Source organism: Maylandia zebra, linkage group LG16 (genome assembly GCF_041146795.1).
Source record: "Maylandia zebra isolate NMK-2024a linkage group LG16, Mzebra_GT3a, whole genome shotgun sequence".
In the NCBI taxonomy this organism is placed as follows: Eukaryota; Metazoa; Chordata; class Actinopteri; order Cichliformes; family Cichlidae; genus Maylandia; species Maylandia zebra.
In genome coordinates, this window is record NC_135182.1 from 35,006,321 (window position 1) to 35,020,725 (window position 14,405).

A 14,405-nucleotide genomic window follows, 5' to 3' on the forward strand; every position below is an offset into this window, starting at 1 on the left:
AGTCAGTCAGTGATGCTGGTGACTTTTCCACGCTTAGCCGATGCCGCTGTGTGAGTACAAACTGTTTGCACGGTCGTTTTCTTGCACGTTCACCTACAAGTTTGAGCCTGGTGCTCACACAGCACGTCACAAAGAGGGTCAAGGCCAAAAAAAACAAACACATTAAGCAACAATGTGCACAAATAAAAACGACTCGTGCAAAGTGTCAGACAGAGTTTACATTTTTCTCCACAGTGCACTTATCAGCTTTACAGAGAGTTGATTTGCTCTTCACAGAGTAAACCGTGACGCCTCATTGGTTCTTTGACAGACTGGAGGTCTGAGACACAACACAAACACACAAACACACAAACATGCAGAAATTATAGATTCCTTGTCAGATTTCATAAGCTAACCAAACTAAATTTATGACTTCAAATGGGGCTTAATTTTATTTGGGTATTCACTTCAGCATTAATTACAAAGACCGTCTTCCGGGAGGATGGAAATGTGTGTGTGTGTGTGTGTGTGTGTTTGTGTTGCTGCAGACCCACAGCATCATGCTCCACAATGGCAGCAGACGTGATCTCACTAGAGTTTTTGTTGCTGTGATAATTGTGCACATATGTGGGTTTTTATTTTTCCTGTGAGGCTTGTTCACAGAATTTTAGTGTTTCAGAAAATGTGCAAATATCACAACAACAGGTTGAAGCAACAATCAGAATATTTGCTTCTAAGCAGGTCGATGCCAGAGACTCGTCACATGTTAGCATAAAGTCGGGATTTTTTCATCTTTTCTGCGCCAAAGAAATAAAGAAATGATCCAAATTAAACAGAAATAAGAAAAAGTATTGAGAGTAATCCATCCCAGCTGAAGAACGGCCTCAAAGGCACTGACTCATCACAAGTGAATAGATTCGAAACTGTGACACGCTGTTCTCCTGTGGTATTAGCTGGACTCAGCTCAGGACCCCACACAATGCATCTGCTGCACATTAACTGCTTCGTTTGGACTGTCAAAATATTACCAGTGTTTGCCTTTCTAACAAACGCAGGTCCAGGCTAAAGAGTGCAAACTCACCTCTCACAGGCAGCGCTCGATAAGCATTTACACGATTTAAACCCAAGCAAAAAGTGACGACAACAGACAAAGAGAAGCACACAGCAGAGAAACGAAAGACAGATTCAGTGCTCTCTGTCGATTAACTGCAGCTCTGAAAGTGTTGAATATTTAGAAGGATAGTGACAGATGTGGCCGCGGCGTGTGTGTGTGTGTGTTGAAATGCCCTATTAGTCCTATCCTGTGTGAGTGTAGTGATCTGAAACAAGCCGACTCATTACTCTGGTGGTGACTGATAAGACTTGGCTGCTAATAACACAGCTGGGAGTTGAATATGTGCTGATATTTGGAGGCATAAGGTGCTTGTTGCAAAGCCCCTGTCACACTTTACTTGAGAAAGTGTAATTGGGGAACACCTAGCACACGGCGGTAAGTTGAGCGGGCATCAATCACTGCGTTAGAAAACTCCCCGTGAACGTGGTGAAGATAAATGTCACCAATCGGACCGAGCTGCAGATACAAATCTGACATTCTAACGCAGCAACATGTGATGTGTAGACAAATGAATGACAATGCATCGTCAGCCTATCGCAGACACGCGTCTCTCTCTCCCGCTTACCGTCATCATCTTCAGCCGGCCCGTCGTAGGATTTATCGATAGCTGCTCTGAAGCTCTCGTTGCAGCCTCTTCCCCTCACCATATTTGGGCGAGGGCGGTGGAACGGGAGGAGTTCGTTCTTTCTGTTGACCTCCAACATGGCCGTCTGGAGGCTCTCCAGGGAACTGGACTTCTTCAGGCCCAGGGTGGGGCCGAGCTCCACGGGGCTTGATGATGCTGTGGGGGGAAAAGGAACTAATATTAGCATGTTGCAGGTGTCTCCTCCTGACAGTCAGTCAGGTTGCATTTGATCATTGAAGGTGAGACTGACAGCACAGAAAGCTACAGGCTTGGCAGCACACAGTGGTTTTGAATATGAAACCGCAGTAGAAGCTTAGATTAGTTTGAAGTATCACATCTCCCTTTGCTTTACTGCATTAAGTTCAAAGGGTCAGAAAGCATCTCTGAAGAATTTCTGATAATAAACATCTTAATTTCTGACCAAAAACATGTTCAATTTTGATCGGCAAATTCTGATTAGATCATCTTTAAACTTTGGTGCCAAATCTGAAGAATTTCACTGCACGTCCGCGATGTAGATACTGTCGCTCTGCTCCTGGTTTCAGTGCCACAGAAGACCTGCACATATACGGTAGGAAAGAGACACCTTTGCCCAGGTGTGGCGATCGAAAAAAGCTTTATCGCTGCTGCACCTTTCCGTGATCAGATTAAAACCCTGAAGGAGACACGAGGACCAAAGCCAGACCCGCCAGGCTACGGCTGAACTCCAGAGAGAAGTGCCAATAAAAAAGCGATGCAGTTAACTATCCTGTTGTTGAGTCTGTGATGGATGGGAAGTCTGCTTCACCGTCCCGAGATCTCCATCCATCATCACGAGTATGCTGTGAGAGATATTACTGAGGGAGGGAGGGATCTAGCAGGAAGCATGATGAAGAGGAGAACGATGGATGAGAAGACAAGTATTCATAGGAGGGAGAGAGACATCAGATGTGTGTTAGAGCCTCACGTTTCAAGCACACAAAGTCTACATTTGGAGAAACAGCAAAGCTTGCACTCTTGGCGTTTTGCAGGCAACCTAGCAACTGCTGCTATGTGCTGCACAAACCCAAGTTAAAAGCATCCGGACCGGGTTCAGCCTCGGGCCCCGCTGTGATGTCTCCACCACTTCAGAGGATTGCTGTTTATTAAACAAAAGAGGGAGAAGAGGTAATGCAAGTGTCACTCTGTGCCACAAGATGGGGAGGAGGAAAGATGACTGGGAGGGAGCAAATTAAGTTTCCTCCAGAGGATATCATCATGGGAAACCCCAGTGGCAGAGAGGAGGACAGAGAAAAATGAGGAAGAAGGGAGGAAGGCTGGGCTAGCTGCCAGCTCAAAATACTGGTAATCCTTACATGCGCGCACACACACACACACACACACACACTCCGGATTCCTTGCTGGCCGTGGCCTGTCGATATGATGCCACTGTGATTCATGATAGCTAAACTTGCATCACTTTAGCTAATGATTCCCTATACACGCTGCTGCTGTTTGTGCGTGCGTGCGTGCACACGCGCGTGCTCACTGCACAGGAGATGACCGAGGACTGAGGAGGCGACTTCCACATCTATTTAAACAACCATTAACCAAACGCACACAAACACACAACGAGTAATAACTCACAATGAACGTGTGCACATGCATAATGTAAGTGGTCCGCTCAGAGAGGAGACGGGCAAAGGCCACAACATGTCAGACTCACATCCATAAACACTGCCCACATGACATTCAGAGGCACACTGAATCACCACAGCGCCAGGTGATTACTCCAGACTGGATCAACCCAGGAGCGACAGCCGAACAGCTGAACCGATGAAACAATTAAACAATAATGTTCCAACAAAAGTCATAAAACTGAGACTGAAACTCAAATTAAATTCTTTCAGGTTTACTTTTTTAATGAGAAACACTAGATTTACGTGAGCCATCAGCAAAACATCCTTTTCCTTGCGAACATCAAAGCCAAACCTACAAAAAACCACTAGAACCAGTTTAAGAAAAGCAAATATAACCCAGTCAGTGTCTACTCTGCAGACAGACCAGTTCCCTTCCAGCTGTGGTCCAACAACCTTTTGTTACGACACCGAAACTATGAAAAGTTTTATGTGCTGTTAGCATTTAGCACATGATTTACCGTCTCAGCTCATTAGTCCCTGCTGAACTCCCAAATCTTATTTACATCGGGTGACTCATTGTTCTTGATTTGCATTTTCATATATGCCGTGGAGTATGACAGGGTGTTAGCTGTGTAACTGTAACGCTGCGACAGAAGCATCTGTATTTGTTTTGACAGTATGATTACATAGTTTATGACTTCCAGAAGCTCAACAGGACCGTGTGCTGCGGCTAACGGGCTGAAGCTACGTGTACTCTGCCTTTAAACAAAGAAAAACAAACAAACAAAATCATTTTAAATACAAGTTTTCAGTTGTTGAGCTGCTGCGTGATAGAAGAAACCCCCCATGCACCACTTTCACCTGATAACTTTAAGTAGATGCAGTAAAAGAACTAGATGTTATAGTCATCTCTAAAGTTAGAAATATCCTGTCTCAGAGTGACGCTGAAAAACTAGTTCATGCTTTTATTACTTCCAGGCTGGACGACTGTAATTCATTATTATCAGGAAGTCCTAAAAACTCCCTGAAAAGCCTTCAGCTGAGCCAAAATGCTGCAGCAAGAGTCCTGACAGGGACTAGAAAGAGAGAGCAGATTTCTCCTGTTTTGGCTTCCTGTTAAATCCAGAATCCAAAATCCTGCTCCTCACATACAAGGTCTTAAATAATCAGGCCCCATCTTATCTTAATGACCTTGTAGTACCATATCACCCTATTAGAGCACTTCGCTCTCGCTCTGCAGGCCTACTTGTTGTTCCTAGAGTATTTAAAAGTAGAATGGGAGGCAGAGCCTTCAGTTTTCAGGCCCCTCTTCTGTGGAACCAGCTTCCAGTTTGGATTCAGGAGACAGACACTATCTCTACTTTTAAGATTAGGCTTCCTTCCCACTGTCGCCAAAGTGCTTGCTCGTAGGGGGTCGTATGATTGTTGGGTTTTTCTCTGTATGTATAATTGTAGGGTCTACCTTCCAATATAAAGCACCTTGAGGCGACTGTTGTTGTGATTTGGCGCCGTGTAAATAAAACTGAATTAAATTTAGATCAATTAAACTTGATGGTGATGTTTAAGAATGTAGCAGATTGTTGACTTTTCCACTTTTTTATTGTGTTTTTTCAGGTTGATGGTGGCCTCGTTCATTTGCATCAACACCTCTTTGGACCTCATCCTGAAAGTTCCAGCAACCAGATCAGCTCCAGATCACGTCTGTGTTTAAACAATGAAACAACGAGAAAACATCCTGAAATGACTGGACAGAGACAAGACTACAAAAATGCTGCTGCTGTCCTAATACGTATGGACTTAACTGCATATATATGATAAAGCATGTGTTATTTGCTAGAATTCAAAAAGCAAAACAGGAACAAGGAAGCTAATAAAACACAGGCTGACCTCCGAGTCCAAAAACTGTTTGCAAACACTCGGTAGTTGGATGAGCTGAAGTTTTATAAATAGCTTTGTGGTGTTTGGCTGGGTAATCAGGGAACACACACACACACACACACACACACACACACACACACAATCACTTATAAGGATATATAGCTAACACACACACAAGCTCTCACAAACATTTTTTGCTTTGAGTAGCAGGATTTGTGTCATAAATGTAATTACTGCTGTCCAACTGTAAGATGATAGAATTAAGCTGCTTTTAGAGAGTGAGAGAGAGCGAGGGGGGTGTGTGGGGGGGGATCACAAGTAAGACAAGAATATCAAAATGGTTGGAGGCAGAGGAGGAGGAGGAAGGTGGGGGTTGGCAGAGAAAAACAGAGGAGAAAAGAAGAAAGAAACAAAGACAGCAGGCCTGGGAATGAAAAAGGAAGGATGGAAGTGACAACGGGAGAGAGAGAGGAAAAACAAAAAATATATAAATAAAAAATTAAAAACAGAGCACAAAGACAGAGAATGCCAAGCTATCCCAAGGCTATTTTGTTGGCAGGAAGGCAGTGGGCTACTTTCAAAGTCAAAATTACACTAAGGAGCAGCTTAGCAGCAGGCAGCGGCAACAAAGCCAGCAGACCCAACAACAGCCCCAACTTCTGATGAACCCAAGCACTCTTTGGACGCTCCAATAAGGAAATGCAGCTCCATTTCCGTGCTCCACTTTTCCATGGAAAAAGACAATATCCAGCTTCTCCCACTGTCCCATCGGGGGGAGAAAAGCATTACATCACAGCACAAATACCACCCGGCCCCGGCATGCGCGTTAGAGAAGACACACACGCTTAATTAAAAATTCCTCCTCAAAATAAAATGATCTAAAGGGTGAGGTGTGCAGGCTACACGAAGCATCTCTAAGAGTGTGTGTGAAACAGTCTGGTTTGTGTAAGCAACCGTTTCCTGTTTATTACATGTGTGCAGAGCAGTTCACAGATCCCGGCCGACGAAATGAGGTTTTCCGATCCCGCAGGGCCCGTAATAATTGAACGGGCATCATAAGCCGTACAAACACGTGACATCATCGTCAATCTCACGTCTCAGTATTTATTTCAGATTCCCACAGAGCTTAACGCAGATGCAGCTGGACTGAAAGGCGACGCTGTAATAATTGACCGAAAGAAACGATAATGCAAATATGCAGCACGGAGGACTTCCACGAGCGCCGCCCCAAAAACCAGATGGTCGCCGGCTTCGCTGCCAACAAGAGCTAATGTGTCGTTTCTGCAGGATAATGACTCCTTCATCTGAGATCCATGTGCACGAGCTGTTTGGAGAAGAGAATCTATTTTTCACTCATTAATGCACGAGCTGTGGAGGCTCATAGATTCTCGCTTCGGTTTGCTAAAAGATGGAAATCTTAAACATTGGCCTCCACCTCGACGTGCAGCGTCTCATGCATCATACAACATCAGCGCAGCATACGTCAGCTATCATCCTGTAAAGCCTGGAAAGGACGAATGGCCAAACCAGCGAGAAGCGACAGCTCTGACCATCTCCCGATTACTGCTTACCTTTATTGGCTTACTGGGGGAGACGGAGAGGGGTCAAAGGTCATTAGGTATACGGGCGCAGAGCCAAGAGTGCACACAAAGAGAGTTAAAACACAGAATGATGGAAAAGCAGTCACTGCTTCTAATAACAGCCGGTAGGAGCTAATGCGAGGCGGCATCAAGCGCGATCTGCACGCGTGCACGCAGCCACGCTGACACGAGACACAAATTGAGCTGCTCTCCCTGCGACAAATTAATCCATCAATCCACATCAGCCTAACAAGGTGGCTTTCAGGTTAAATCCAAAGCAAAGTCTGGGAGAGCCAGAGAGACTGGAAACAAAGGAAGGAAGAGACAAAGGAGACAGAAGGGGATCCAGAGAGATGCGGCTCTCTGAAGACGCAAATTGGCAAAGTGTTGTCAGCGTGCGACTGCTGTCAAAGTCAAAGTTTCACCGGGGAGCGATTCAGACAATGGACTGCACCGGGGTCCCTCAGCATCACTCTGGCCCCCGACACACACACACTTTCAGAGAGATGCTGTCCGTCCTAAGCTCCTCTGCCTGTTTACCAGCCTCTAAGCCTGAATGGCGTTGGCAAGAAAGTGAGTGAGCGAGGGCTGCTGGTGGGTGGAGGAAGCAAAACTCGGCAATACAAAGACATAAAACTGCAACAAAGGCATACAAGAAATTTGGCAGTTTAAGACATGTTTGCTGCAGGCGGAAAAAACCCTCACACGAGTGAGTATAAACACACGAGACCTTTTCTTTCCCACTTCTTAAGGAAGCATCTGTATTAAGGACTCGCGCATATTCGAGAAACAACTGAGGGCGTTTGTGCGCGTGGATGGAAATGTTCTCGATTCTGGAGCTTGTTTATTCCCCACAATTGACTTTCACATGGAAACAGCTCTCGTGCACTGTTGCACGCAGGCTCACAAACACAGCTCGAGGCCGCCTTCATCACCCGAGGCTCGGCACAGCGAAAGGAGCACAGCTGCAGCCGCTTACGTCCTGTCAGCAGTTTGTGTGTTTGACTCCGTCGTCCTTCTCACAGCGGTTAAAGGATGAGTCTGCACTACTGAACCATACGAGCTAATGTGCTCTGATTATGCAAGTGCAGCCAATAATGACTCGAGTAATCTTCGTGGAGTTTACTTGGGAGCATCTCTTCTGTCGGCGTTTCCTCTTCCACAGCTCGTTTGATTCATTACCAGAATGACGGAGCTCCTATTTCTCAATGCCGCCACAAAGACGTCAAACACGTCTGACCACAAACCCCGACACGATTTGTCAGAATGTGAAAGCGGGGCTTTTCTGTGTTTATTTATCGCAAGAATTTCTGAAAATTTTCCTGAAGACCGTTCGCTCATCTGCAGCCTCCACACGTGGGATTTTCATTTAGCCACAAAGACGTGCACTCACTCACTTTTAAAGGGAAAGTTTCCATACATGCACACGCACGGTCTGTAACGCGGTCGCCTATTTCCATCGCTTTGCCTCTCAAATTCAGCAGAACTATAATATAACATGAAGTTCACATTTTCCACAGGATGATGGGGACTTTCCATTACAATACTGTCACCATGACGGCGACAGCTGTCACGCGTGTGTGTGGGTGAACGTGTGATGTCGTTGTCCGGAGATTTCTTTGGCTTTGTGGAGGGAAAGACCATCGCTGGAAGTGTAAACAACATTCCCAGAAGTCATTGTCTTTAAACTGCTCATTTCCCAGGACCCCACCCCATACCACTCCACGCTCTCCCTCCTCCGAAGTCCGTGCAGCTGTCCTGACAGCCTATCGTGGAGCTGCTGGAAGCATTTCAGTTATAAACTGGATTAAAGAAGAGGAAAGTGGGCTGTCGCGCTTGCCAGGCACACACTCTCTTTAACAGCTCTCTGGGCTGTGCAGCCTTATAAACACGCTGACAGGAAACAGGTACGGGGAATGTGTAACGGGCCTTGGGAAAATAATCTGGAAACCAACCAGATAAAGTGTCTTTACTGGACATTCAACAGGCCTGAAACCATGAGGTGAGGTATACGACATGTCAGATATCCAGGAGTCCAGTAAAGAAAACATCCCTGAGTTACCGGACAGAGCACGCATTATCATCACTATTGTTATTATTATTATCCTGCAGGACCTTCAAAACTGGCAGCAGCCGGCAGTGCAGCAGAGCGAAGAAAATACAGACTGACCGAGCACAAACAAGTAAATCTGGCCACAGTTTAATCCTGAATTACAATCTGTCAGTCGTAGTCAGCGAGTACCAGAATATAAACACTATTATTAACACTCGAGTCTTCCCCCCTGGTAACAGTCCACAATCATCAACACTGTTGATTTAAGCTGACAGAGCTTTGTTTGGGACTTTTGTCCACACCTTTGCATTTTTACGTTCAGTCCTCATCACGCCCGCTTTCCTCGTCTGCTTACTCACATTTTCTGGATCCGGCACTCGCTCAGCTCCAAACCAAAGACGAGAAACCGAAGGGAAAAGTGTGTTTTCCTCATCATTTTACCGGAATGATGGAAAGAGGAACAGACACGGCATCTTTATCTCATTATGGTCCAAATCTAATAAAATTACTGTTAAATCTCTGTTTCCATAACTTGTCTCTCATGCTTATTGTTATGGAGCTAACAAATAAAAGTCTGTACCAGCACGTATGAAGTGGGAGAAGTGCTGGACTGAGTGAGGAGGATAAAGGCAGACTCAGAGTGCAACGACGAGTGCTCTTAATGCTGAAGAGGCCGCAAACGTAATGCTGGAGACTTCAAGGCAAGAGAAAGAGAAAAGTTTCCGATGAAAACTTTTAAAAACACGCTCGTCGGCTGCTGTGGTGAAAGCTTTTGAAGCATCGTACATCTCTGCCCGCCCGCACTTCAGCTTTCCTATTACATGACTGCTTCCTCCCTTATATCGGTCTCGTCTGTGAGGTGAGGCCTTGCTCTTCTTTCTTGGTTTTTTATCAAATTTTGTTTCCATTTGTCTCCAGAAAAACCTTCAAAGTGTCCAGCATGTATATGTTTGCTGTGTACACCGCAGTTTCTCATTTATTGTGGCTAATTTACTGTTTCTGAAATGTGTTGCATGTGTGTGCGACACGGATCACACAGGAGTGTTTGGGAGTTTGGCTCACCTGCATTGCTTCCAGCCAGGGATCCAACATTGTTCTCATCTGCCACTGAAACACAAGAAACTGATGTTAACATACAAACACGCCTGTCTCGCCAAAATGCTTGTTTTTATTGTACTTCTACTTTCTGACGTTGCCGCTCTTTGCTCTCACCGTCGCTCTTTAAACCAATATTGTGTTTTCTGTCTCATTTTACACGACGGCGGGGCAGCCGCTCTGCTTCCTGTGATGTCGGGTCGGCTTCGCTGCTACTGCTAAGTCATTTCCCTTCCTCCCTTGCTCTCACTTCATTTGTCATCTCCCCTCCCTTTCTGTCTTCTTCCCTCTGACCCCCATGTGTCCCTTCACCTTCTGCCCTTTTGCCGCTCGTGTCTCGACTTCACTGTTTTCTTTTCTCTTCAGTTACACCCGTCCATCCAGCCCGTCGCTCCTCTTTCTTTCCCTCCTTTGATCAACATTCTCGCTGTTAATTCGTCCTACGCTTTCTGCCTCCGTCTCGGTCCCCCTCTTGCTTTTTCTCCCTCTATTCTGAAGCCAAGAAGCTGATGAGCAGAGCTGCATCAAACACAGTGACACGGCTTCTCTGAGCAAATAGTTTTCTAATGAAAACCAAGCCTGAAGCGTGCCGCCAAACTGCCTGCCTCTGACACGATCTGCACCGCATTCCCCGGCAGCGGGGGGATCACGCATGTGATGCACACGGTGTTGTGTTACCACACACACAGGAGGCCGGTCGCCTACTTTATAATGATTATAAAACTCAAATTCAGCCTTCGAAGCTGAAGAAATGAAGTTTTGGTTGAATTCACAGGGAAAAGGATGCGAGCGAAAGCCAACAAAGTTTACTGCAAAGAGAAGGAAAGGTGTCAGAGATGGAGCGACAGGGACGGCGGTGAGCGAGAGAGGCGTTCATCATTTGCAACTGATCTTAAATAATTCTTCAGTTTTTAATTGGACTGAAAAATGAAATCAGGACAAATTAAATAAAAATGACCCACCAATTAATAGATGAAAACTGCGTCCTGCTCTTTTTTTATATAAACACACAGAAGCATGAAGTGGGATCCTAACGGGAACGTGGTCGTTATATGAAAGAAGATAATGAGCTCTCACTAAAGCACATTCGTGGCACTTATTAACACAACTGCATGAACTATTTACATGAAACTACATTTACAGGTTGTGAAAAGAGCAAAAGTGTAATGACGGGATTATTCGCTGACCCCTGAGCGTCTCTAACCACGTAGTCTTCAGTGAGCAGCATTCAGAGGCTTCGTCAGCAAACACTTCCTGCTTCAGTCTTAAGCTGCCCTGCTGCACTCACATACATTCAGCTTTCCTAACAATCACCTGCAAATGAACACTTAAATCTAGCCGAGGCGCTGCTGTGCTCTTTGCTGCTGCAGCAGCCATAAAACATCCAAAACTGCCTGATTTTGAAATATCACTTTAATTAAATAGTGCCAAGCTGAAAGCGCCTCTAATAAATAAAGTTAAAAAAGAATTCAGCTAGAAACTTTTTTCACGTCCAGCTATGATTGCATATAAAGTGAAAAATCTTTCATCGCCATGGTGACGTTTGCGCGTGTCCGTGCACGCGATTCGTCTCCTTTTGAGCTCCGTAACAGGAATCCGTCCTCACGCGCGTCTCGTGACTCGATATGATCCTGAGACTTTACTTACAGTACTAATGAGAGAAACCTGATTTGCATACGGCGATGCAAAGGCACGTGTGCTGACAGAGACATATTTGCTAATTGACGCTCAAATTAGCAGAGCTGAGTAAACTGGCGAGGCGGTTGTGGTTAATATTGGGCTGCGGTTATGACTCCGTTTGTGTTTGGTGCGATAACAAATGCGGCTTTTCTGCTGCAGCTTATAAACTTTTACAAAACCACTGAAGCTCACCCGAAGCGCTATCACAGAAACCATCACCAAAAGATGAGGCCGACACGACTAAGGCAGTAATTCCCCTCTATTACATGAGATTATAATGTCATTATATTTACCTACGAACTCTTACAACAGGGTGAAAATTCAGGATTTGACAGGAAACAAAGAAATAATCACACTGTAAGTAAATTTCAGCACATTTCTTGGTATTTTTGCATAAAAACAAAACAAAATCTTCCATCTGAATCTGTAAATAGGGTGACGTTTGCAGGGAGGGGGTCATATTATAGATGGATTAACCTTGAATTTTTACATCTTTATTTAATATTCACAGCATTGATATGCATGATGGATGTTTTATTATTGAACTGACCTTTTATTTTAGCAAAGTAAGTGTGATATGGTGTCTGCTCCTCTACCAAAAATAAGTGCCATGCCTCCCTGACCTTATAACGACGGAGCCAGGACAAACTTCCTGTAAAATACCTGGAAGTTACATCAACTTACGTCAGAATCAGAGAGACTTTATTAGTCCCAGAGGGAAACTGAGTACTTATACTTTACTTCTTAATTCTAATATCTTTAAGTATTTGTAGGTAAATATAATACCTAATGAATTCCATTACACCCTGAGTCACAGCCAGATTATAACGTGTCACCAAAATTAGCCCATTTTTCTTCCATGTCAATCTTCTCGGCTTCAGCGCTCTCGCCTTGTTTGTGACGTGTGAGCAATATGTTCTTCTGGACTTTACAGAGACCCAGGGCATGCTGGGAATAGCAACATAACAGAGAGGGATCAAGCAGAGCTTCAGGCCAGCCAACAGGGATAACATTTATCCCAAACATGTAAGGTCCTCCCCTCTGCAGCACTTCTGTGCGAAGCTGAATTTTGCTCTTTTGCTGTCAGTACAGGAAAAAACGGAGGCGTTTCTTAATATGATGTTGTTATTGTGGCTGCCTGATGGTTTGGCAATGAAAACATGCCATTCAAGCAATCGGTTAATAAATCCTTATTTATTTGTCGTGCATTTAATGAAGATCGAGGCTGCAAAAACACAAAGGAGGCGATGTACAGGCATGTAGTGCATACCATCAGTCTGTTACTCGTGTAGAAACAGACGTCTGAGCAGCTCAAGTAGTCTTCTGCTTTGTCTCATTCACACACACACACACACACACACACACACACACACACACACACACACACACACACACACTCATCTGAAGGAGGAGGACTGAGGGAAATGACATTTGAAACAATATGCTTTGTTGTGCTGCTGCATCCGCTGTCACATTACACTGATGTATGCACAAGCACAGGCGTAAGCACGCACACGGACGCGGCATCTCTACAGCTGACTTTAAACAGTCGCTGAAATGTCTCCACACCCTCGAATCAGAGAGCAACAGGTGACCGAGATGTGAGCTCACAGCATCACCTTCCTCACACTGTTTGCATGAATAAAAAACCATAATGAAGCTGCAGCTAAAGCCTGCATCGCGTTAGCACTTTGTTTCTCGCTTTCTTAAGTTTGGAAGTCTCAGATGTTCACAGGTCAACCACAAAGATGCTGCAGCTTCACACTCCTAGAAGCCAAATCACACTATTCTCAGTCCAAGGCCCCGAAATGTAAAAGCATATACGGCTTATTCTTTAACATGAACCTGATTCTGTTTAGTACAGGATGTAATTAAGCACACAAGACAAACACAAAGCTGCAGCCAGTGACTCTGCAGAGGTCCCACCTGCATGCAGTGGGACAGGTGTCAGTCTGCATGTGGCTGTGGAGAGCATGCCGGTGGTGCAGCAGTCATGCAGCAGGAATATTTAAATGTATGTGAGGATGCACGCAGCCACCATGCAGAGCGCACAACGAGGAAAGATCATGTCCCCACCAGTGTGATGCTGGTTCTGAGTCGTACCCAGGTCCATGCTCTTCGAGGCTTTGACGTGCTGGATCTGCCACTGGTTCTGGTTCTGGGTGGGAGACTGGGGCTGAGCCGGGCTGGAGACGTGAGGCTTTTCCCTTAAACAAATGAAACACAAGGCAAACAGAGCCCTGATTTTATTTGTGTGGAAGTTGCATCCTGTGTTGTTCTAATAACACAGGAGGGAATCGTTTTATGTTGTTTGACCCTCGTGCAGACAACATTCGCACGTCGATTATTATAACTGCAGCGGCGTTAGGAGCAATGAGCTTACATTAAGGAGGAAACACTGATGCTCAATAATGTTCTTTTTTAGGAACGGCTAAAAGATAATAATGTGAGCAACAGTTCAGCGAATGTTTTTGTGATGGTGACACCAACATGCAGATAAAGAGTAAGTCTGTAAAAACCTCTGAAGAAGACAAATACTCACCTTTCCTGGAGATAAGAGTTTTGATTGGAGCTGCTGAAATCAGCGTCGTGTCCATACAGCAGCCCGTCCTCTTCCTCATCCATGTGAGAGTAACTCCCGTTGGTTACTAGAAAAGAAATCAATCTGATTTAAAATAAAAACCTCAGTGGTGACGCGACAGCCTGAGAAAACAGACCAAGCATCTTTTCTAGAACCAGGCCATAAATAAATAAACGAATGTTCGTACAGCCGACTCGTCCGTGTTGCTGTGGTCACGGCTCG

At 45.1% G+C, this 14,405-nt stretch overlaps 1 protein-coding gene across 4 annotated transcripts in view; it reads right to left on the reverse strand.

Annotated features, from left to right (window-relative positions):
- Window positions 1-14,405, reverse strand: part of LOC101471429 (partitioning defective 3 homolog B) — a 231,506-nt gene that overhangs the window by 100,445 nt on the left and 116,656 nt on the right. For 2 of the 4 annotated variants that reach the window (XM_014409192.4, XM_076875377.1), the window contains 4 exons: window positions 14,145-14,250; window positions 13,679-13,809; window positions 9,890-9,934; window positions 1,659-1,874 (listed from right to left, as the gene is read on the reverse strand). In XM_014409192.4, coding sequence (XP_014264678.2) covers window positions 1,659-1,874; window positions 9,890-9,934; window positions 13,679-13,809; window positions 14,145-14,250 — 498 coding nt within the window. The remainder of the gene's footprint in view (window positions 1-1,658; window positions 1,875-9,889; window positions 9,935-13,678; window positions 13,810-14,144; window positions 14,251-14,405) is intronic. The other 2 variants (XM_014409193.4, XM_076875376.1) reach the window with 2 other exon arrangements.